This window comes from Myotis daubentonii, chromosome 15 (genome assembly GCF_963259705.1).
Source record: "Myotis daubentonii chromosome 15, mMyoDau2.1, whole genome shotgun sequence".
NCBI classification, from domain to species: Eukaryota; Metazoa; Chordata; class Mammalia; order Chiroptera; family Vespertilionidae; genus Myotis; species Myotis daubentonii.
In genome coordinates this window covers 35,553,003-35,575,893 of record NC_081854.1, presented here as the reverse complement: position 1 = coordinate 35,575,893, position 22,891 = coordinate 35,553,003, and the positions used below count along the sequence as shown (strand labels likewise).

Sequence of the window (22,891 nt, the reverse complement as noted above, 5' to 3'; positions counted from 1 at the left end):
TGGGTTCGATTCCAGTCAAGGGCACATACCTCAGTTGCAGGCTCCTTCCCGGCCCAGGCCCTGGTCGGGGGCACCTGCAGGAGGCAACCAATCGATGTGTTTCTCTCACATTGATATTTCTCTCTGTCTTTCCCTCTCCCACTCTCTCTAAAAAATCAATGGAAAGATATCCTCGGGTGAGGATTTAAAAAAATGACAGGTACTCTGGACATGGGCTAAGGTTGTAGACTAAAACACACAGTCCCTGTTTCAGGAGTTCATGGCACACAGGCAGCTGACAACAGTGCCTGGGAAGGTACAGGGTTGAGGTGTACCTTGACCTGTGAGGCCCCCAGAGGCAGGTGCCCCTGTTTGCAGGCTGTCATAGACCACAGTTTTCCCCAGATGCTACTAGCATCTGTTTTTGAAGATCTGAAAATGTGCCATTAGATCCCTGCTGGTGTCCTCATGTCTGGAACGCCAAATGGATGCAGGCCCGCATGACATTGGCATGTGATCTTGGAGTTAAATTAGTACTGATATTAATAAAAATATAGTTGCTGTTCCCAGCCTTTAACTCGGAGCTCTGATCTTGAGCAAACATGCCCTTTCCTTTTGTAGAAGCGTCTGTACTGAGCATGGCAAGGAGGCTGAACATGAAGGGAGCAGAGATGTCCCTTTCTGCCACATTAGCCAAGAAAAAAGTTTCTGTTTTGCCACCACCTCTTCTCTGAGTCCAGTTTTGAGAATGGTGCTGCCTCTCCTGTGGGTCTCAGACACCCCGTGTGAAAGATGCACCCCACCTTTTGAGAAAATTGAGCTCTACCGCGGCCCAATTCCTTCCCCCAAACTCAGAAATCCTTGCTCTCCCAAAGACATAAGTATCTGAGAAAGAGTGGGCCCTACAAAGGAGCTCATTTTTATATAAAAGTTCCCTGGAATGTCTTACAAATATGTGCTCTTGGGCTTAAATGTAAGCATTTCACCCTGTGGCCCAGGAAAATCCCACTCCTGGGTACTTAACAAAAGAGTACTTGGTCCTCCCTCCCCCAAAATAAGTACAAAAATGTTCACAGCAGCTTTATACACAATGGCCCCAAACTGGAAGCAGCCAAAGGCCCATAAACAACAGTGGTAGATCGGAAGGAGCACTGCTCTAAAATTTAAAGAAGAACGAGCTACAGACATAGGCACCTCGCAGACATTATGCCGAACAAAAGAGCCAGACACAAAGGCATGTCTGCGGTGCTTCCACTTTAAAGAGGTCAAGAACCAACCCGTAGTGGTGGACGTCGGAACAGCAGGAACAGCAGGCACCTCCGGGCAGCACGGACTGGGGAGGGGCACGAGGGAGCCTTCTATGGTGTTGGAGATGGTCCACTCTTGACCTGGGTAGTGGCTACACAGGGCTGTGCGTATGCAAAGATAAATCCAGCTGAACACTTAAGACGTCTGCGTGTTATGTACCGTACTGTTTATATAGTATACCTTAATTTAGAAAAAAAAGATAGGAAAGGAGAGAGAGAGAATCCAAGAATTGGAGAAGGTGGGCAGTTGAGGGCTTTTCCCAGGTCTGAGGCCTTCCTGGAGAGTCTTTGCACCCCAGTCTCATCCAGCAACGCCCTGTTCTCAGACCAGGGTCCTACACACTGTGCTTTCCCTTTCCTGCCCTGGGAATGCCGGGCACTCCCCTATCCCCTGAAGACCCAGGTCAAAGGTGGCTTCTGGGAGGCCTTTCACAATATACCAGAGTGTTTTCCTCTCCTTTCCCTCATTGCCCTTTGTACCCACACCTCAGTGTTACATCATGATGTCTTTTCATTTGTAAGTTTCTGTCCCCACCCCCGGCCAGGCCCACACTGGCCCCTGAGGTCCTGGTCATCTTGGGGCTCCCAGGCCAGTGTCTTAGAGAGCAGGTCGGGGACAGGGTGCAGTGGATACGGACCTGGCTTCTAAGTCAATGACATGGTCTTTCTGCTGACCAGCTATAGCTGGACTCACTGTTTAGCTGCCCCGAGCCTCCCTTTCTTCCTCTGCTAGTTCCGGCCTCCTGGATCCTTATGAAGACTGGGGTTGGAAGGGTCTCCATGTGGAAATATCAGCCCTTCGCTCTATTATTAAACCTCTTGAGCCATTTGGCCATAAAAGGGGGCAGCTGCCATGGCTGGACTCATGATTAATGAGCCAGAACTTGCCTCCTGACTATCTCAGAACAGCCTTGGCCTGCCCCAGACACTGGCCCTAACCTCATGGCCCAGCTGGACTGTGGCAGGGCTTGGTTGAGACGGACAAGAGGAGGTGGGAAAGCCGGAGCAGGCAGTGCTGTGTGGCCCCAAGCTCCTAGAATGCTTGACCCTACACCTGCTTGTCATCGGCCATCCAGAGCTGGGTGATCACCTCCTGGGATTGCTCCGAGCCAGTGCAGTCCTCTCTGTCCTGACTTTTCCGAGTAATCTGTGGGTGATGGAGGGACATTGAGAGCGCGTGTAAAGCCCCTTCTTCCTTCTTGTGGCTTTTTCAAAATAATCACCTCCGTATAATGAGCTCCTTAGCACCTGGCTTCGTGCTGGGATTTGAACTCTTGCATCGCGTCCCTGCCCAGAGGCAGCCCCCTCCTGACCTTCTTTCAGGCCACCCACTCTCTTGGGGTGACAGCATAGGAGTAGTTACTTGTTATCAAGTTCTTACGAGGTGCTGAGCCTTACATACTTAAGTACGCTCCACAAACACGCTTAAGATAGGTATGCTGTTACCTTTTTTTTATTGCATATAATTCACATACTGTAAAATTCCCCACGTGGGTCATATGGAAACTGCTTGACTTGTTGAAGAACTGCCAGACTGTCTTCCCAAGTGGTTGCATTTCACATTCCCACCAGCAGTGTATAGGATTCCAATTTATTTTTTAATGATGATGTAAAGTTGTTTTTTTTTAAATATATTTTTATTGATTTCAGAGAGGAAGGAAGAGGGAGAGAGAGAGAGAGAAACATCAATAATGAGAGAATCATCTATTGGGCATGGGGCTCGCAACCTGGGCATGTGCCCTGACTGGAATCGAACTGTGACCTCCTGGTTCATAGGTTGATGCTCAACCACTGAGCAACACCGGCTGGACTCCAAAAGAGGGCAGTTAGAGGGACACTATAGAGACGTGTCCCTCCCCTTCCCTGCCTTGTCCCTAGGCCATGGCTGCACATGGGACAGGTTCCTCTTGTTGAGTGACTGCATGAATTCAGTCCCGAGGGACCGTTGCACTAGCCACCTGTCAAGTGCTCAGTAGCTGCCTGTGGGTTCCTGAGACTTATTTATGCTATGAAGAACGTAGAGTAATCACCCCACCACCAGGATAAGCTCAAACCAAACGTAAAACGCAAGAACCTTGTATTTTTATCAGAAGAGGTTTTTCTTGCTCAAAACCCAAGTTACTTTTACTTGCCACATAATTCTCACAAGTGTGGCACTCTGGTGTCACAGGCCACAACAGGGAGCAGTGACCTTTTGGGGGGAAGGTGCGTTGGCAGCATAGGGAGCAGCCACTTGGCATCAAGAGAATGATTGGAGACGCGTACAGCACAGTCTCCTCACCGAGACCAGTAAGTGCAGCAGCGAGCAGCTCTCTATCCCGGCGGCACTAGGAGCACTGCTGGGCTGCACCACTCACCAGCGGAGGGTGGCAATGACAACCAGGGCCCTGAGGCAACCAGCAAAGGTGAACTTGTGCTCGGTGTCTTTGGCTCACGGAATGAAGGGAAGAAGAATGTGAAAGGCATCTGAGGAGATTTGCTCTGCGACTGGGCCCAGACGGGCCCATCTCACAGCAGATTACTTACTACCTTGCTTTTGCTTATGGCTTTCTTTTGGGGGATTAAAGAGAACATCCAAGTATTTTGACAGGCCTTTCCCAAATGAGCATGTGTGGGTTTCTGCCCTTGAGGCCGAGTGGAGTCCTAGGTGGCCTGGGGTCACCCATGGCTGAGTGGCAGTGGACAGGCAGATTCTGAGGACCGCCCGCTCCCACACTGTGCCAGGTCTGGCTCTCTGGTCCTGGCTCCTCTGTTGCCCACAATGCACTTCTGATGTGCAGGCGCACAGGTACGCACGTTGGAGTTTGGCAGAACGAGGGGATGGAGATCCCAGGCTCAGGGTTGTCAGATTGAACCCCAGGTCTATCTAAAAAGCAGGGCCTGTGACATGTCAGCACCTCTGTGGTGCCATGTTTTCTTCTGTAGCATGTGAGTAGACGAGTAAATACAGTGCCCCCCAGCACGTTGTACAGTTAAATGAGGTAATACTACAGTCCCTCAGCGTGTTGCTGCCCACATGGTAACTGCTTGGTAAATGTTAACCAGGGGCACCTGTGCCTTTCTGTGTGGGAGGGGCTTCATGAAGGTTGTTTGAAGAGCCCTGTCCTTCCTTGTCATTGAAAAAAATAAGCAGCAGGCTATTCACAATCACCAAAGGGTAGAAACAACCCAAATGTCCACCCACTGATGGATTAGTAAATAAAACATGGCATGATGGCCGCTCAGCGGACATTACTCAGCCCTGAAAAGGAACGAAGTACTGATACATGTGGCCATGCAGATGAATCTTGAAAACACTGAGTGAAAGGCGTCAGATAGAAAGGACCACACTGTGAGTGATTTCATAGAGAGGAAACCTCCAGAACAGGCAAATCCATAGAGACAGACAGCGGACTGTGGCCACCAGGGACTGGGTCACAGGGGGAGATCCCTTCATGGATACGGGTTTCCTTTTGGGGTGATGAAAGTGTCTGAGAACTAAATTGAGGCAAAGGTTGCACAGCATTGTGAATGCACTAAATGCCTCTGAATTTTCAAATGGTTAATGTTTAATTTTATGTCCAATGAATTGTATCTCAGTTTTTTAAAAAGCAACAGGAGGAGGTGAGGACTGAAGCCCACTCCCCCAGCACGAGCCCACCCTTGTACCATCACCGAGGTCATGGCCTCGCCGTTATTTCTGTCATTGCTGCTATTGACTGTCCAAGGTGGGGCTGGCTGGGGTTCACGTGTGGGGGGCCAGGAGCACATCCTTTCTCATGCACGTGGGGCCGGGCACCATGGAATCAGGCCGTGTGTGTGGGTCCCCCTGCATGATGACTCAGGTGACTTCCACTTGTGGAGAGAGCAGACGCGCCCACAGTGAGGCACACTCAGCAGGCTGCTGGGGTGGCATCCCTCCCGTGACACACAGCTCGCTGGTCTCAGCCCAGGTCCCCAGCTGACCAACGTTTCCCAGCCTCCCGCCCCAGAGCGAGCGCTTCGAGGGTGTTTCCAGACCAGCTTTCCCTTTTGGGGTCCAGAGCCTCCTCCCTAGGACGCGTGCCAGCATCTTGTTTGCATGCGCCTTGAAGCCTCGGCTTGGGGGCCTCTGACGTCATGATTCATATTCACTTTTAGAGAAATCCCCATGGAAACCAGCAGGCGGGTTTGGACAGGAGGAGCTGGCTCCCCTGAAAGGCAGGGGAAGTGAAGACTGGGGAGGGGGCAGTTTCAGGGGCATTTGGTGACCCCACTCCATGTCCATCTGACTCTTGGGAAATCCAAGTAGGTATCCGGTTCGGAATGTCAACTCTGAAGGCTTTGTGGGTCTTGGGGGGACCTGATGAGGCCTCTCTAGGTCTTGCTTTCTGTAGCCCAGATCCAGTGGTTGAGGGGATACCAAGGAAGAAGCTCATCTCAGAAACAAAAGCAGAGGGAGTATTCTCTTCCTGGTCTGACAGTTATCAATACCCCCAAAATGCCCCTCATCAGTTCCTGAGAGCAAAAGGACAAAGCCAGCCCCCGCCCCCCCCCCCCTACCTGTTCCTGGCTCCTGTGGGAGAGCAGTGTCTCCAGGAGACAGGACCCTGACTTGCAGAGTTCTGCCACTCCAGCACCCTGGCGGTGTGGTCATGTTGCAGGCACTCAGCTACCAGGTGGTCACACTGAACGCTGCCGGTCAAGGCATAGTGCTAGCAGGGCCCACTCAAGCTGGGGGCTCAGGATGAAGCCCCCAGTCTTCGCCAGGGCTCCCAGTTCTCGTTAATATCTCTTTAATGAGAGCAATTTGGCAATGATCTAAAGTATGCTCTTACCCTTTGTCCCATTAATTCCATTTCTGGGAATCTGGCCTTAAAAAAAAAATTCCTAAATATAGGGTTGAAAAACATGTTTCATAAGGATGTTCACTGTGGAGTTGTTTAGAGTAGCAGAAAATGAAACCACCGCACTTCCCATAGGGAGGAGGGGGAGTGGTGATAAATGGTGGCCGAATATTTTATAGCAACTAAGATGACGGTTCTGGAGATTATTCAGAATATGGGAGGTGCAAAATTATATATACTGCATGACTTGGGCTCTGTAAAAAAATTATGTATGAAAAATAACCAGGAAGGTAATATACCAAAGTGCTAATGTGTGATTTTAGTAAGATTTGATCTGAAAGATTTCATTCTATTCATCATCTCACAAGTTATCTTGAATATTCACTCATTGCCTTTCTTAGTTGTAATTTACATTCAGGGAAATTTACCATTTTAGTGCGCGGATCTGTGAGTTTTGACAGACATATACCGTCAAGTAACCACCACAGTTGAGATCTAGAATATTTCAATCGCCCCCAAACATGACCTCATGCTCCTCTGTAAAGTCTCCTCCACTGTCCACTGGCGGGTTTGATTTCCATCCTGTAGTGTTGCTAATTCTGGGATGTCCTTTAACGGAACCCCAGTATATCTCGCATTGTTTTTACATGTAGAAATAACTTTTAATCTGCTTATTGTTCTCCTCAAAGTACCTCTTAGTACTGCATTTCCCAGCTTCCCCAAGAGAATTGATCTTTTTTTTTTTTCCTTTTTTTTTTTTGTCTAACTCAGCCTTGGCCCCCCGCACAGGAATCCGGGCCACTGTGGCTCAGACGGCCGTGTTCAGATTACCAGGGAATTACCAGTTACCTGTAAAGTCCTCCTAAGAGTGTGAAAGTACCTCCGCTGAAGGGTGTCATTGGCCAGCAGCACCTCGTGCCTCCACCAGAGAGCCACGTGTGTCCCATTGCCATGGCAGACCTCGTGGGCTGTCTAGGCTCTGTCGATGATGGTGATAGTGACAACAGAGGTAGTGACAGCAGTTAATTTTTCTTACTAAGCATTTTATTTTAGAACAGTTTAAAATATATAGAAATGTTACAAAGACAGTACAGAGAGTTCCCATATATACCTACACCCTGTTTTCCCTGTTGTGAACATCTTACAATAGCATGAAACATTGGTCACAACTAATGAAGCAGTTTTCATATGCTATTATGAACCCTTATATTTTATTCTGTTTCCTTCGTTTTTACCTAATGTTCTATTTCTGTCCCAAGATCCCATCCGGGATCCCTCCGTACACTTAGTCATTGGGTCTCTGTGTACTTTTCTTGGCTGGAAAAGTTGCTCAGACTTTCCTTGTGTTGGATGAGTACTGGTCAGGTGTTTTGAGGAATGTCCCTCATTTGGGTTTTGTCTGATGTTTTTCTAATGGCTAAATCAGAATTATGGGTTTGAGGAGAAAGACCCCAAGAGATAAAATGTAGTCTTTCTCATAATAGTTGATTTTATTGAGATTTTCTGTATGTTCCATATGCTATGCTAAGCCCTTGATAAATTGGATCTCCTTTAAGGCTCCTCATAATTCTATTAAATTCCCATTTTACCATTATAGGAAACAGGCTCAGAGAGGTACAGTAACTTATGTAAAGACACACAGTAAGTGGCTCAAAAGTAGGTCTCGTTGATTATGCAAATCTTGCTTTTAGCCAACATTGCTTCAAACAATGGGAAAACAATACATCTCTTAAAAAACAGTATGTATTTATTTATACCCAACCTTTCCCCCTAGAACCTGCCTGTGTTGCAACTTCAAATCAAGGCCACGTTGAGACAGCTAAGCAGGGTCATGGGAAAGGCAGACAGAGGCGGTTAGTAAGCCCTCCCTCATCTAAGATCACACGTGTCAGTAGTGGTCATCCGGAGTGTGTTGCCACGGGTGTGGGGTGGGCCCTCGTGCCTCAGGGTCTCTGAGGAGACTGTGGTGGGAAATAGAAGTCTCCAGGCCTTTTGCTTAGTGTCCAAGGTGGGATTCTGAAGAAACGAGGCTGGCCATTCACTTGGTTTGGATAATCAAGTCCAACTCGGTATGATCACGCTGTCCCCTTGCTGGGATTTCGGAGTGGGTTTTTATTTCTCTGTGTTGTTCGATGTGGTGCAGCAGTTTTCCAGATGCACTAGGGCCACGTCTTAGCCCATGTCCTCTGGCCTCTGTGCGTATCGAGGGGTCAGTGGGCAGGTTTTGAAGGCCGACTGGACCTTGAAGAGGGAGAGACGTGGAGATGGGAGGGAGGTGGAAAGGCCTTTGGCGCATCCGGGCACACAGGTGTCATGGCTTCCTAAAGCTGATTTTTAAAAAGATTATTAATTATTTTTAATTTAAAAAAATAATAACCAAAAAAGCATCTTCCCAAGTGTGTTATGTGTAGTGATTGTAAGTAATACTTGGATGAACTTTTTATTTAGGAAACTATTCATTCATTTATTAAGAAAGTAATCACCTCCTCAGTGCCAGGCTCTGTGTAGGTACCTGGGACAGGTGAGAATTCCTGCTCTCGTGGTGCTGAAACACTGGCGGGGGGCAGACAGCAACAAGCAATAAATATTGGAATGTGGGTTTGGAAATGAGCATGTAGCCAACCCCACACCCTGGTTTCACTGATACTGTCGGGACAAGATGTGCTGTGGGCTGAATCATTTACTGCAGAATATTGAAAACATCATCATGCAGGAAATGCTGGAATAGGGCCGAGGGTGAGGGGGGATCCCAGCTTTGCCTTTGGGGTACGCAGCCAGGGTGGCCCCCGGATTGCTGCCCCAGGGTGGGCCATGTGCTGGTGAGAACCGCAGGGTGAACTTGGCCGTCTCCCCGTGGGGTCTGAGCAGCCCAGACACTCACCTGGGCCTGTGCAGCAGCCTCCAGGCGGTTCCTCCCTGCTTCCGCCCACTGCTCCTGCGGCTGTTCTTCTGCAGCAGTCCCAGTGATGCTCTGATGCTATGAGCCGTGCCTAAAGCGCCTGCAGCGCTCCACTCCAGGGGAGCGATCCCGGACCCCCGCTTCGCTTTCCAGGCCTCCTGCAGTGGCCGGCCATCTCTCCAGGGCACTTCTTACCGAGCCCTCCCTCCCTTTGCCTTTTGCACCCCCCCCCCCCCCCCCCCCGCCCCGAGCTCTCCCAGCCTGTGGCTGCCTCTGGGCCCTTTGTACTGGCCCTGGGCTCTGAGATATACTTTCCCTCCATCTTTCCACAGTGCTCCAGTTCTCACCGTACCCTCTTTTGATTCTTGGTGCAGCACTGTTGCTCTTCAATAGTTTGTTTATTTGGGAATTGTGTTTGTTTGTTGTCTCTTTGCCCCACTGGGCTCCTGTCTCATTCACTGCTGTATTCCCAGCACCCAGTATGGGGCCTGGAACATCATAGGTGCTCAATATCTGTCAGATGAACGAACGAATGGATGAGTGAACAAATGAATGAACAAATCAACTGACCAATCACTCTTACTTCCAGAGCCTGGTGACTGATAATCGGAGAGATTTGAGGCAGCTTGAGCCTTCAACCTTCTCCGCCTTCACCACCACCATCATATGTCAACTTTGTCAGACAGAAATTGAAATTTAAAAACCTCATGGAGGTCCTTAATCCTCCTGGTAAAATTAATTTGTTAAGTCACACATTTTAAATTGCACCTGACCCTTGGTTGCAGTATGGCTTAGTAGGCAGGGTGCCAGTTCCAAGTCGGCAGCTTAGTTCAATGCTGGCCACACCCCTCCCCAGCTGGGTGGCCTTTGGCAAGTCATGTGTCTGCCTCAGCCTCAGCTTTCTCATCTGTGCAATGGGGATGGCCCTGCACCTGCTCCATGGGACCATGGTGAGGATTAAAGGAGACAGCATTTGCCATGTGCCCAGGAGTGCTTGGTGCATGTCAGCGTTTGGGAGATGTGGGCTGTTATTCTCCGCTGTGCTATATTCACCTCTGACTGTGCTGAAGTCTGGCTTCCTAGGGGCCAGAGGGACAAGTACTAGCGAGTACCCAGTGCTAGTTCATCCACCTGACCCGGGGGCCTTCTCTCTGTGATAGCACAGCTCACTCAGAGAGCAGTGAGCCACTGTGACTGTCTCTTGTCCCACCCTCATTCCAGTGTTGACTGATGATGCCCTTTATCATTCTATCTATAAACACAAGTTGTTGCATGCTTGCTGTGTGCCAGGCACTGGGGAGAGAGAGCAGGCACCAAGACAGACTCGGGCCCGAACTGCCGCCTGGCCAGGAGGCAGACATCAACTAGATAACAGACGATATCAGTCCACAGTAGTTAACCCGGGTGTGGTGAGCATGGAGGGCTCAGGCCAGGTGTGATCGGGTCGGCTCTGGGGTCCGGAGGATCGCAGGCTCTCCCCAGAAGCCTGTTGAGCTGAGGCCTGGCGAGTAGAAGAGGAGGGTGACAGGATGGGGTCGCAGCCTTTCTGGGACAAAGAGCGGGTAAGAGTGTGGTGCTGGCAGCAGGCCTCTGTGGGAGCCAGGAAAGGGAGAGAAGACGCATGGTAGGTCTGGAGGAGGAAGTGAGACCAGACCTGCGGGCTTGTCAGTGGAGGATGGGAACATTGGTTTCCTGGTCTGACCACTGGGAGCCGAGGAAGGATGCTGAGCAGGAGAGTAGGGGGATTGATTTGCCCACGTGGCACATGGCCCTGGGTACTGAGTGGAGAAGGCACATCTGTGGGAAAAGAGGAGGCAGGGAGACCAGTGGTGGGCTGTGACTGCTCTCTGGGCAGGAGAGGGTGGTGGCTCCGCTGTGCCAAGAGGAACAATGCACAGGCCTTGCCCTCAAGGTGCCCCCAGTCTAGTCCCAGCTACACCCAGACAAACACATGGGCGAGTTTCCCCTATGGCTCCCGCCCAAAGACGGAGTTCCTTTGTCCCTAGAGGTCCCAGGTGTCTGTACCAGCTAGGTTTGCTTGTTGCCACCGTGGGGATATTTTCCAGAACCTTCTCCTGAGCCGCAGACGTTGTGCCTGATCTTGTAACCAATGCATGTCTTTCTCTTTTGTTTTTGCTGCAGCCAACTGGGTACATGGAAAACTCCGTCTCCTACAGCGCTATTGAAGACGTTCAGCTGCTGTCCTGGGAGAATGCCCCGAAGTACTGTTTACAGCTCACAATTCCTGGGGGAACTGTCTTACTGCAGGTAGGAGAAATAAACATGAACAAGCAGTTTCCTCTCCCAGCCCCACTCACTCACCCTCCTCTTTTCCCTTGGAGGGAGACGGCCAACTATCAGAAGGGAAGGTTGTTTAACTTAAGGCGTTTTTTTCTCCAAGTACAAGAAAATTACAAACCAGGGCTTACTGGGGGGGAGGGAGGGGGGTGAGAGAGGGAATGCACGCAGTTTGAGCTCCAACTTCACGCTTGCCACAGTCTAGGAGCTTTATGCATTGTACTTTTATTTCTCTTAACAAACCTGAAAAATAGGTTTGCTGCTCTCCATTTCACAGATGAGGAAATGGAGGCACACAGGCCATTGTTAGGCCTTAAAAGGCTGTAAGAAGCAAGTAAGCAGCAGATGTTACCTTTTGTTCTACTTTGAGGTGGTTTCTTGTTTCTTGTTGATCTAAATATTTTGAGACTCTGATAGAAGTATGAGCTGCGCCCTTGGAAAAATGAGCATTTTGTATGTGTTGGTCAGGACTGTTTGTTGGAAATGTTGCAAACCATATTCAAACTATCTGAGGGAAAAGAGAAGTTGATGTTGCTGTAACTGTTTTAAAGTAACTGGGACATCTAAGAGAGGACTTCAGGCATAGCTGCATCCAGGAGTTAAATGATATCATTAATTCTCTGTCTCCATCTGTCCATCTCTTGGCTCTGCTTCATTCTGTTGGCTTCATTGTCAGGCAGTGTCTCTCCATGTATTGGGAAAAGTGGAATTCTGGCAGCCTCAAGTTACATTCTTGGAGCTTGTCATCCTTAAAAATGTGAAAGCCCATTTCCCTCCAGCATCTTTCTGTTAAAGCTCAGGGATGGTTCTGATTGGTTCTGCTATAGCCCCATGTTCCTCAGGGAATGCCCTGCTTGGATTACACACCCACCCAGCTGTGTACTCTAATAGCCCTACAGGATCTTGTGGACCGGGAAAGATGGGTCCACCAAAAAAGAAATTGTGGCAGAAAAAAGATAACATGGCTGCTGCCGTACGTACCCGTGACATACATGTGACGTGTTTTCTATCATTTCAGAGAGAGCTAAACCCAGTTTCCAAGTCAGCAGCCCTCATTTAGGGAGTGCACTCTCTTCTTTGGGAGAACAGTCTGCCTCGGCCTTTCTTTTAGGGGCATTTTCTTTCTAACTCTGTCACTCCAGTGAGACCAGCTCTGAGCCTAAAGAGATGCTCCCTAAAACCCAATTCATCAGTGGCCACTGGGTTGCGTAACAATAGTGGGGCCAAAAGGCACTACGCAGTTAGGCCCCTGAGGAATGCTGAGCTCAATCAGATGAGTTAACAGTTGAACATCCTTAGAAAAATTCTGTTCTTTACTATTATCTCTTAGAGGATGCCAAAGCCAGGCCTGCCTTTCTGTTGCGTCTAGGAAAGAGGGGGTCAAGCCCCCTTGGCTGGGAAGGGCAGCAGTGGAAGAGGAGGGAGGCCATAGCAGGGTTCCGTGGAAAGCTGGGAGAACATGGGGGCTGGAAATCCCATTTGAGTCACAGAGCGCTGAGCTGGCCTGTCCCACGGGCTAGGGGAGGGAGAGGAAGGCCAGTAAGCCTCTTGGCCCCATCCTTGAAGAACTCAGAGGCCCTCTGGGGAGACAGAGCCATAAACAAATGACTGTAGAGATAATAGCTAAAATAGAGGCACTTCCCGGAGGCCTAGGATCCCTGAGCAGGGAGTGACTCACTCAGCCTAGAGGCATCAGAGAAAGCTTCCTGGATGGTGACATTAGAGCTGGGCACTGAGGGATCAGTAGGAGTGTGCCAGGATGGGGGCATGCTCACTGGGCAGAGGGAACTCAGCAAAACATGAATTTAGGGCACGGGGCTATTAGCTGCCTTGCAAGAAAGTGGAGGAGTAGGATTCAGAGCCCTATGGATGCGTCTACAGCTGTTTGGCCACAGCCAGACCATATATGACTTACTGAGTGAAGAAGCTGTGGCTATATTCTGGGGGCAATAGGGAGCCATTGCAAGCTCCTAAGGAGTAAGGGGGGGCCAATAGAGGGCTCAGTCCCATTGCATGGCAGAGGGGGCTGGATATGTGAGTGTAAGGGGGAGGCTGGGAAGGGGAAAACCTTTAAATAGTCCAGCTAGAGAAAGGAGGCTCTGAACCCCAGCGCCCTGGGTGTAGTGGAGCAGCAGGGGGCATCATCGCTTCTGGAGCAGCAGGGGGCAACAGTACCCCCCAAGGAAGCCCCTGAGTGTCACTTGCCCTGGGCGTAGAGGGGCAGTGAGGTCTGGAGGAGTGTGGGTCACTGTGCAGTGCCTGGAATATCCCTTTAACTGAGGTCGTGGCTGCAGGCCGGCTATGATGACTTGCCTGGCTGAGGCTGCACCCGGCAGTGGCCTCACGCAGAGCTCTCCCACTGTGCTGACAGACGGGCGGGCCTGTGGCTGCTCCCGCATCCTCCTTGCTCACTGCCCCCTGCTGCAGTGGACAGAACAGTCCGCGCAGCCCAGTGGCCAGAGGCTGGAGCAGGAGAGCAGTGGGAGGAGAAGGAGGAAGCCAGCAGCTCCTGGGATCCAGAGCTGGACTCGGCTAGGACGGGGAAGCAGGCACAGCCTCCACTCTGTCACCCAGGGGAGCCCAGGTGGGTGCACCTCGCCTTTGCCTGCCTTGGTCTCTCTCACTGTCATTTCTATCGGCTGCTACCTTGCTTCCTTGTTATTGTCACCCTCCTGCCCTCCCTTCCATGATTCATGATGGTGTGTGGCCGTCATGTTATATAAATGGGTTCTGAGTCATCTTGAAGATAGGCTTCCGGTGGAGGGGTCCAAGTGGTTACGGGGAGCCTGGGAACTCTGGAGCCCCAGGGCAGGACCCTCCTCACCTGCGTCAGTGGGTCCGTTTAGGTGACAGGGCCCAGAGCCACGGTGTGACCAAGCAGTCTTCCCTGCTCCAGGTGGAAGGGACGCCCAGAAGCAGCCAGGGGTGCTCAGGGCAAGGCTGGCCTGGAGAGCTTCATGGGTGCTTGGGTCATCAGAGGGTGACAATGCCTTGAGCGGCGCTGTCCCTTCAGATGCCACTCACCACACAGGATCCTCTGCATTTAAATTTAATTAAAGTAAGAATGCAGCTCCTTGGTCCACTAGACACATTTCGAGTACTCAATAGCCACATGGAGTCAGTGGCTACTGTATTGGACAGGGCAGATCAAGAACATTGCCGTCACCAGCCACAGTTTTGGTGACAGGCTGGACCATAGAACTTTTCCTTTGGACTCATGCTCCATGCACTGGGCTGCTCCCAGGGGGACTAGCCTCAGCGTGCAGGCGGGTCTGCAGTGTCGCAGGGTCCCTCCTGCTGCATGTGGCATGAAGCTCTGCATAGTGGCGATGTCAGGGTCCATACCCTCGCCTGCCTGGTGTCTCTTCCCCCCTCCCCTTTCTCAGGCTCTCCGTATCCATGTGTGTCCGTTTTTCCTCTGTCTGTCTCTCTGATACTTTTCTCCATGTCTCCCTCCCTACCCCTTTTCTCTTTCTTTATCACTTGCTCCATTTCACCACCTTGCAGTTTCTTTTTTTCTGGTATCTTTCCCCAGGCGCCTCTCTCTACCCCAGCCCTTCTCTCTGGGCATCTTGACTTAACTCTCTTTGTATCTCTCTCCTCTCTCTATTCCTCCCTCTGCTCTCTGTCCCTCTCCCATGGGACCTCCTTACAAAGCTGATTTGTCGGAATTTGAATCCGTGTCTCACTCAGACCTCGGGGAGCTGACCTATCTGAGTTCAAGGAAGGTTAAGAGACGCTCTTAGGCAAATGTGCCTCCTCCCCGGCTCGGAGATGCCAAGCAGTCTGCCAGCAGCAGGCTGCGTCCCACACAGAGGCGCCAGCCTTCCCGCCTGGGCCCAGTCGGTGTGTTTCTGGGTGCTCTGTGATTTTCAGCGTGAGCTCCCTAATGCCATGTCATTAGGATCCATGGTGCAGAAGGGACCTGTTTATCTTCTCTCCGCAGTGCCCTTTCTGCTGCTTTCCACTGTGAGAAGGGAGCTGCTGAAGCACATAACCGGTGCCCTGACAGCACCCAAGGGGTGCGGCCCACGGGGCGGGGTGGCGTTGGAGAGCGGGTGGGGCAGACCATCTTTGGGGATTTCTGCCTCGCAGCTGGGTTTCCGCGTATCCGTGAGAAGTGGCCAGGGCCCGCTGCTCTGAGAACAAGGCTGGGGCGGCCAAGGCCAAGGAGAACCTTCTTCCCCGAGAGTGTCGGCTTCCTTCCCGAAGGGTTTCCGAGACCTGCTCCTCTCACAGACTTTCCGGAAAGTCCCCAGGAGGCCGGGCAACTGTTTACCCCAAACACTGGCAGCAGGGGCAGGGGCAGGAGCAGGGGCAGGGGCAGGGCGGTTCCCTTCTTACTGGAAGCTGGAGAGAAAGACCTTTCCGGTCTGGCGATCACGTGCTGTTTTTTCCCTAAGAAGTTGGGCCGGGGAAGGAGGACTTGGGAACAGCCACCCCAGCGCACCCTTGGCTGTTTTTCTCACCTCTTGAGACAATGCAACAATGAGAGAGAACTTGGCAACTTTCGAAGAGGAAATTAAGCAAAATTTGCCTGGAACGGGGCCTTTCAGTATTCGAGAGATTTATCACTGGGAGCAGTTGGCACTGGCCTGAGCAGGCCTGCCTCTCCTAGGACCTCCTTCCCATGCCTGAATCGGTCTCCTCTGAGTGACCCTCAGGACTCTGAGCTGAGCCTCAGGTCCCAGAGGCCTGGATCATCCCAGCTCACCCGCCCCACTGCAGTATTGGGACTCTGGGCAGAAACTCGCCCTCTCCTCCAGGCCAGGCACAGCCCAGTCCTCTCTCCCTGCCCCTGGCAGGCACTTAGAGATGCCTGCACAGCAGTTCAGGACGTCCCCCAGCAGCCTCTGTCTCTTTAACACTAGGCAACCGCAGGAAAAAGCAGTTCACAGCCCACCCTTGTTGCAACCTCTGACTCCTTCAGCGAGAGGGGAAGTAGTGTGAGGAGGCTGTGGCTGCACCCCACTCTACCGTCTGGAGGAAAGTTATGGCCCCACCCTCTTGTTTGCCAGGTGGGGCCTCCTGTTGATTGGAACAGGTGCCAAATCCTTCTTCCTCCTTGGTCCACTAGATAGATAGATTCATCAGCATAATAGATTCAGATTTCTCAGCCCAATTCCTAGAGCCCAATGGAGCCAAGGTGTGGCACTCTCTCTCATGTTGGAGTGAACAGTAGGGAAAGTGGGCTATGGGGTCAGACAGACCTGAGTCCCAGCCCACCTCTACATGCTCTACCTGTGTTACCTTGTCTGTGAACTAGACCCTGGATGTCATAAGGATTCTCAATATTACATGTGAAATACTTAGCACTGTACCTGATACACAGTAGGTGTGCAGGAAAAAGGCTGCCATGATTATTTCTAGAGCCTTAGTCAAATTTGGCTTGGGATATCAAGGCTGAATAGTTTGTTTGAAATTCTATTACATATGACATTTTCTTAATGAGCAGAATGGGTATAGTGGTGATTTATCCATTCATTCATCCATCCACCCACCCATCCATTTATTTGTCCATCCATTCATCCATCCATCTACCCACCATCCATTTATTCATCCATCCATCTATCCACTCATCCACCCACCCATGTATCTATCTATCTGTCTATCTATCTATCTATCTAACCATCCTTTCATTTAACAAAGATTTCTCTGAGTTTTGTGGACATAGTGGTGAATAAGTCAGACATGGTCCTTGACCTCACAGAGCCCACAGCCTGGAGAGGAAGAAGAACAAAGAAACAAGCAACCGCAGGATAGTGCGATATGTTAGATGAGGTTCCATCACCTGATGGGTCAAGAATGGGGAGGGGCAAGTCACCATGAAGACAGGCATTCTGGAGAATGGCATTTCAGTTGAGACCTGAAGTGTAAGTAATTCAGGAGGCAGTGAGGAAGGGGTGAGGGCAGAATGGTGGTGGGGTGTACATTCTATGTAAAAGCCATACAACAAAACAAAACAAGCCAGGTTATGCTACAGGGACAAGCAGCCCCAAATTCTAAGTGGCTTAAGACAGCAAAGGATTATTTCTCACTCATGCTGCCTGTTCATGGTGTGTCAGCTGGAAGCTTGGCTGGTAGAGCTCACACCATCTGGTTATCAGGTGACCAAGCGAGACCTGCTGAATGAATGACTGATGAGTGGACTATGAGCTCCCCAGTTTCCAGCACTGATTAGCAGTACCAGGTACCATCAAGGCTGGTTGCACACAAACCGTGTAACAAACAAGAGCACAGTGCAGGCAGTGGCAGGTGGTAGATGGTGGGGCCAGTGGCACAGAAGAGGGAAGGGTGAGGGTCCCTTTCCTTCTCCCTCTCCTCCATCTTCCTCTCTAATTCTCTCTTTTTGTCTTCACTTGGTCATTTAGTCCAGCCAGCAATACCTTTTGGGCATTGCCCTGGCCTTCTGTGGACCCTTAGAACCAATGAATGACCCACATCAACACTAAACCAACTTGGCCATACCTCCCAGGTTCATTTCCTACTGCTGCTGTGACAGATGACCACACATTTAGTAGATAAAGCAACACAAATTTATTGCCCACCGTTCTGGAGGCCAGAAGTCCAACATGTGTCCCACGGGGCTAAAATCAAGGTGTTGGCAGGGCTGGTTCCTTCTGGAAGCTCTAGAGGAGAATCAGTTCCTTTGCCATTTCCAGCTTCTAGCGGCCACCCACATCCCTTGGTTCGTGGCCACATCACTCCAACCTCTACTTCCATCTGTGACTCCCTGACCTTCCGCCTCTCTCTCATAAGGACCCTTGTGGCTCACTCATAATCCAGAATGGCCTCCCCACCTCAAGATCCTTAACTAAATCACATTTGCAAAGCTCCTTGGCCCCCTAAGATGTCATATGCATAGGGGATTAGGATGCAGACAGTCTTTGGGGTTCTTTATTTGGCCTACCTCACCTTCTCTGCTCCCTTTGGCCACTACAGTGTGTTAAAAGGCAGAGAAATGGCTGTGGTCCAGGAGCATGCTGGAACCACTCGTACCATCTGATACCGGCTCCTGAGAGCCGATCTTGTGCCTCTCTTTTCAGTTGTGGTCTAGGGACAGAATCAGCCACGGTGGCATCACTCACGGCATGGAAGTCAGCAGATGCTGTGATCACTGTGGTGTGTTGTGTTTTTTTTTTTATCCTGGGGAGCCTGTTGTTACACATTTATCAGCGTACCACTGGCCACAGCTGTCACTGATAGTGATCGCTGCTCTCTGTAGAGTGTTTGCACATGCTGGGCACTGCACTCAGTAAGTGTTTTACATAGATTTTCTCGTGCTTGGGATCTTGGCGCCGCTGTCCCTGAGCGTGGGATGTAGTCCATCATCCTAATGAACAAGCGTTGTCATGAGACCACAGAGCTGGGTCAGCACTGACAGGTGACCCAGCGCAGACTCTTCGGGATACTGCTGGTCCCTGCAGCAGACTCGCCTTTGTCACAGCCTTTGTGTCATCAGGGGACTTGCTCCAGTCACACCATCAGACCTGGTAGAGCCCAGACTTGACCCAGGTCTGTTGGAGACTCAGCTACCACAGAAGTCCCTGCATCACACAGGTGGACCCCAGTCTGCTCCCCATGCAGGGCAGATTCAACTCACCTTGCCTCCAGGTGTGGTATGAACCAGTCTCTGAGCCTGATTCCCCACTGCACTGGTTCATTTATTCAAGCCCAGAGACTTCCCCAAATTCTGCCCTGACAGAGCTGATGTTTCCATGGTGATTAGAGTGAGGAGGTGAGGAGACCTGGATCTCCTTGACAGAGAGAGACCCAAAGTTTACATGCTGTGCATGCACCCGGGAGTGGGATGGGCAAAAGGTGGACTTTCATGTTTAGAAGGAGGCCCTGGCCTTTGTGAGAGTCCCTTAACCATCAGGGTCACTTGGTGCAGAGCTGTGGGGTCACGTGGGACTGGATGCTGCATTTCTTCCCTTAGGGGTGGTCAGTGGAGAACTTGGACTGCCATAATATTGTGATTCACAGCGTGAATCCAACCACCTGACTTCTAGTCCTGGCCCCACACTGGCTGCCTGTGAGCCCATGGGAGAGTCTGTAGGCTTCCGAGCCTCAGTCTCCTCATCTGTACCATAGGAATGAGCTGCTGACAGTACCAGTTTCTCGGGATAGACTTGCAAGAACTGAATGAGCCAGTCCACACATAGGGCTTATCTAGGTCTGGCGTGTGTTAACTATGCTACAAATGCTGCTTTCACCATCAGCAAACCTGCTGGAAACAGGGTGAGAGCAGCAGCAACACGTCCTAGAGTCCACAGGGCCATCTTCAGGCCACATTTAATTTGAGAGGAGTCTATGATGGTGATGATAATAATAACAGTGGGTGCATTTCTGTTTGACCACCAGCTGTGTGCCCAGCGTGCTTCTGGATGCTTTACAGGAATCCGTCTCAGACCTCCTGACATTTCTGTGGGTGTGTGGATCTTTACAGATGAGAAAATCGAGGCTGAGCTGCCTAGGGCCTCTGGACTAGGGTGGTGTGGATAAAAGAAGGTTTTGCTCTCCACACAGTCATTTCTAACTCAGGTCTGCCCGAGTTCAAAGCTGGCCGGCTGCTTTCTCCTGTGACTTTCTACAGTTGGCAGCAGATACAGTGGTTCAACCCACAGGCTTGGAAGACAAGCTGCTTAGTTGATGTAAAATCTTAGGGTCTCAGTTTTCCCTCTGTGAAATGGGCATGTGTCACTCACCTCGCAGAGCTGTTGTGCAGGCTGAGGACGGAATATGTGGGTAATAACTGCCAGGTGCTTGATACAAAGGACGTACCCAAACAGCTTCCACCACCATCATCCCACGACCATGCTGCTTTCCCCTTCATCTGGGCCCCTCCCGTGATCCTAAATAGGTCAGGATACAGGTGCAGTTAAAGCTCTCCCAGCCACCAGTGTCTGAGGTCACTCCTACCCAGTAAAATAGCATACAATGGCAGTGAGGTCTTATTTCAGAAAAGTCACCCTGCTTATCACTTCTATTGTGGTTTTGTACCCGAAGGGCTCAGCTTGGTGAGTCCCTCTAAAGGTGTTAGGACCACAGAGCAGACCCTGTTGGACAGACAGGCTGGGCTCATTTACTGGCCTGTAAAACTCTCTGAAATGCTACAAGTGTGTGACCGGACCTTGCTGTCCTGTTCTTGTCGTTGCAGGCTGCCAACAGCTACCTGCGGGACCAGTGGTTCCATTCCCTGCAGTGGAAGGTAAGTCCTGACGCGGCTGCTCGTTCGAGGCGGCCACCTCTGTTCTGGGCACGGCTCAGCGTTGGTCCGTACCCAGAGGCATGAAGGTGGAGATCTCTTGCTCTCCCCTGCCCCGTGGGCCCTGGGCTTTGCTCATTGCCTTACAAAGGGATGCAGGCCTCTTGCTCTCAGAACAGGGCTGGGGAAGGCAGGACTTCCAGGCTCGAGATTCTGTCTTGAAAGAACTTCCAAAAGTGGCACCAAAGCAAAATTTATCAGACATTCAGAAGCCCAGGTGCGTTTCCATAAGGAATTCTTCACTTCAGTTGCCTGGTTCTTTGGCCTGATTTCCCAGTTCGAGCTCTGCTTAGGGTGGCCCAGAACCTTCCAGCACATAAGGGAAGTTCCTCCTCTCCTGGTCACTTTCAAGACCCAGGGACCTGAGCTGCTGAGGAGGGTCCTCCCAACCCTCTGGGGAGTCCACATCCTGCTGTCCTGCGTTGGCTCAGGCAGCTTCCCCTCATTCCCCACCTCCCTGGCCCTCCCGTCTTCTGATCTTTTAGTTTAGAACAAGCTGTGATGGCCACAAGGGCGGAGGCAGCAGGGAATGGCTGGAATGACCGGCGCATGGCCTGAGCTTCAGTTGTACTGTAAGCTGGAGAGCCACGAGGGTGAGTGACTGGCCTGGTGCAGGGTTGAAGGCCATGTGCCATCTTGGAATGACCAAGGGAACACTCAGAATTCCTCTCGTGCCTCTGGAGGGGCTGTCGTCACAGCCAGGCGGAGGACGGAAACACAACCCCGGAAAATTACATTCCTGCTCCCAAAGAGGGCCCCTCCTCTCCGTTGCCCGGACAGCTGCAGGTCCTCTCGCCCGGTTGCCTATAGGGCAGTCTCAGAGGCTGAGCATGTCTCCACGTTGGGGCTGCTTAGGGAAAGGACTGCCATTTATTGAGCACCAACTGTGTGCCAGGAACTTGCAGCTAAGCCCAGCCTGTCCATTTCACCCTGGCCTCAGCCTTATACGGCTGGCTACTATCACTGCTCCCATTTCATGTATGGGAAAGGTGAGGCTAGACTGGGGCCCAGCTCCCATAGAGGCCGTGAGGCAGGGCTCCAGCCTACATTTCCCCCATACCTGGAAGTGTCTGAATGTAGGTGGGAAGCACTGGGCGGCGGCTGAAAAGGAAAGGTGGTGCATGCCTGCTCACAGAGGCAGCAGGTACTGCTGAGAGCTCGACTTCCCGGGGAGAGTGTCCCTAAGGCCTGGCTCTCCACGGCTGTGTCCCAGGACAGGCAGGGCAGGCTTCAGGACCTATGGGGGCCATGGGAGTTCATTGCCAGAACAGGTGAGAGGGAGAGAAGGTGGTGGTGGTCGGGGGTGTGCGGGGTTCCCTGAAGGAGGAGGCCATTTAATGGCCGGTCTCCCCTCTTTATTCTCTATGCGTGTTTTCCATGTGAGCACTCACCGAGTGATTGCCTTGCTTTTTGTTAGCTCAGGACAGGGCAGAGAGTACTTAGAGACAGACAGCCTGCCTGACAGGCTGGGAAAATGCCTCATTGAAAAGGTGGCCAAGATCAATGTTGAGGGAGAGGCTGTCTTTAGTGTGTTCCACAGAGCTCTGCTTTCTGCCCTGCCCTACTCAGCATATTTTTCAACAGTGATTTATGCCAACATCTGAAGGGCAGAGCTTGTGGAATTTGTGAATGTTACGCAGCTGCCAGAGATGAATGAGGTGGTGGGCACAGACAGCCGGATTTCAGGAGGCTGACAGGCTAGAAAGATGATCTGAAAGCGGCAGCTTGAAATGGACACATTCAAACGTCAAGGATGGCACGTGAGGTTCAGATAATCGATTGAACCAGTACAGGCTTCTAGCAGTGCCCGTGAAGGTCTGCGCTCAGTTGGTGGTGTTTGGTTTATTTATGGTTATTAAGTTTAATCAGTTAAATTTATTTTTTTTTAAAAAAAGAAGAAGAAAGAAAGTATCCAGGAAACCCAAGTCAGGTGTCAAGGAACCAGCAAGCACCTGGCAGTGTGGCCCCTCCTGCCAGGTGGTGGTAGACGATGACTTCTATTCTCGCTGTGTACGCGTCTGACTGTGTCTTGGGCATGTGTAAGATACTGGTTGTTCCCTTTGACAGTTGCCCCTGCTCCCCCCCCTCCTACCCTCCCCCCAATACTTCAGGTATGCTGCCACCAGGTGGCAGTGTATCTCAGTGTCAGCAACTTGGTTTCATTCCTGTGGCTCTTTGCCACCCAGTTTTGGTGAGACTGGAGAAGGCATGTTCTCCTTCCTTTTAAAATGGCAAAGAAACAGGTGCTGGCTAGCAAAATGAACTTAGAGACCTGGATTCAAATCCAGGCTCTGTAGCTGACTAGCCTTGTGGTCTGCATAGATTCTAGCAAGTA

At 51.1% G+C, this 22,891-nt stretch overlaps 1 protein-coding gene across 5 annotated transcripts in view; it reads left to right on the top strand.

The window, feature by feature from the left end:
* Nucleotides 1-22,891, top strand: part of CMIP (c-Maf inducing protein) — a 235,438-nt gene that overhangs the window by 137,447 nt on the left and 75,100 nt on the right. For 2 of the 5 annotated variants that reach the window (XM_059667296.1, XM_059667294.1), the window contains exons 2-3: nt 11,133-11,258; nt 20,449-20,499. In XM_059667296.1, coding sequence (XP_059523279.1) covers nt 11,133-11,258; nt 20,449-20,499 — 177 coding nt within the window. Of the gene's footprint in view, nt 1-7,064; nt 7,101-11,132; nt 11,259-20,448; nt 20,500-22,891 lie in introns of those variants that run through there. The other 3 variants (XM_059667297.1, XM_059667298.1, XM_059667295.1) reach the window with 3 other exon arrangements.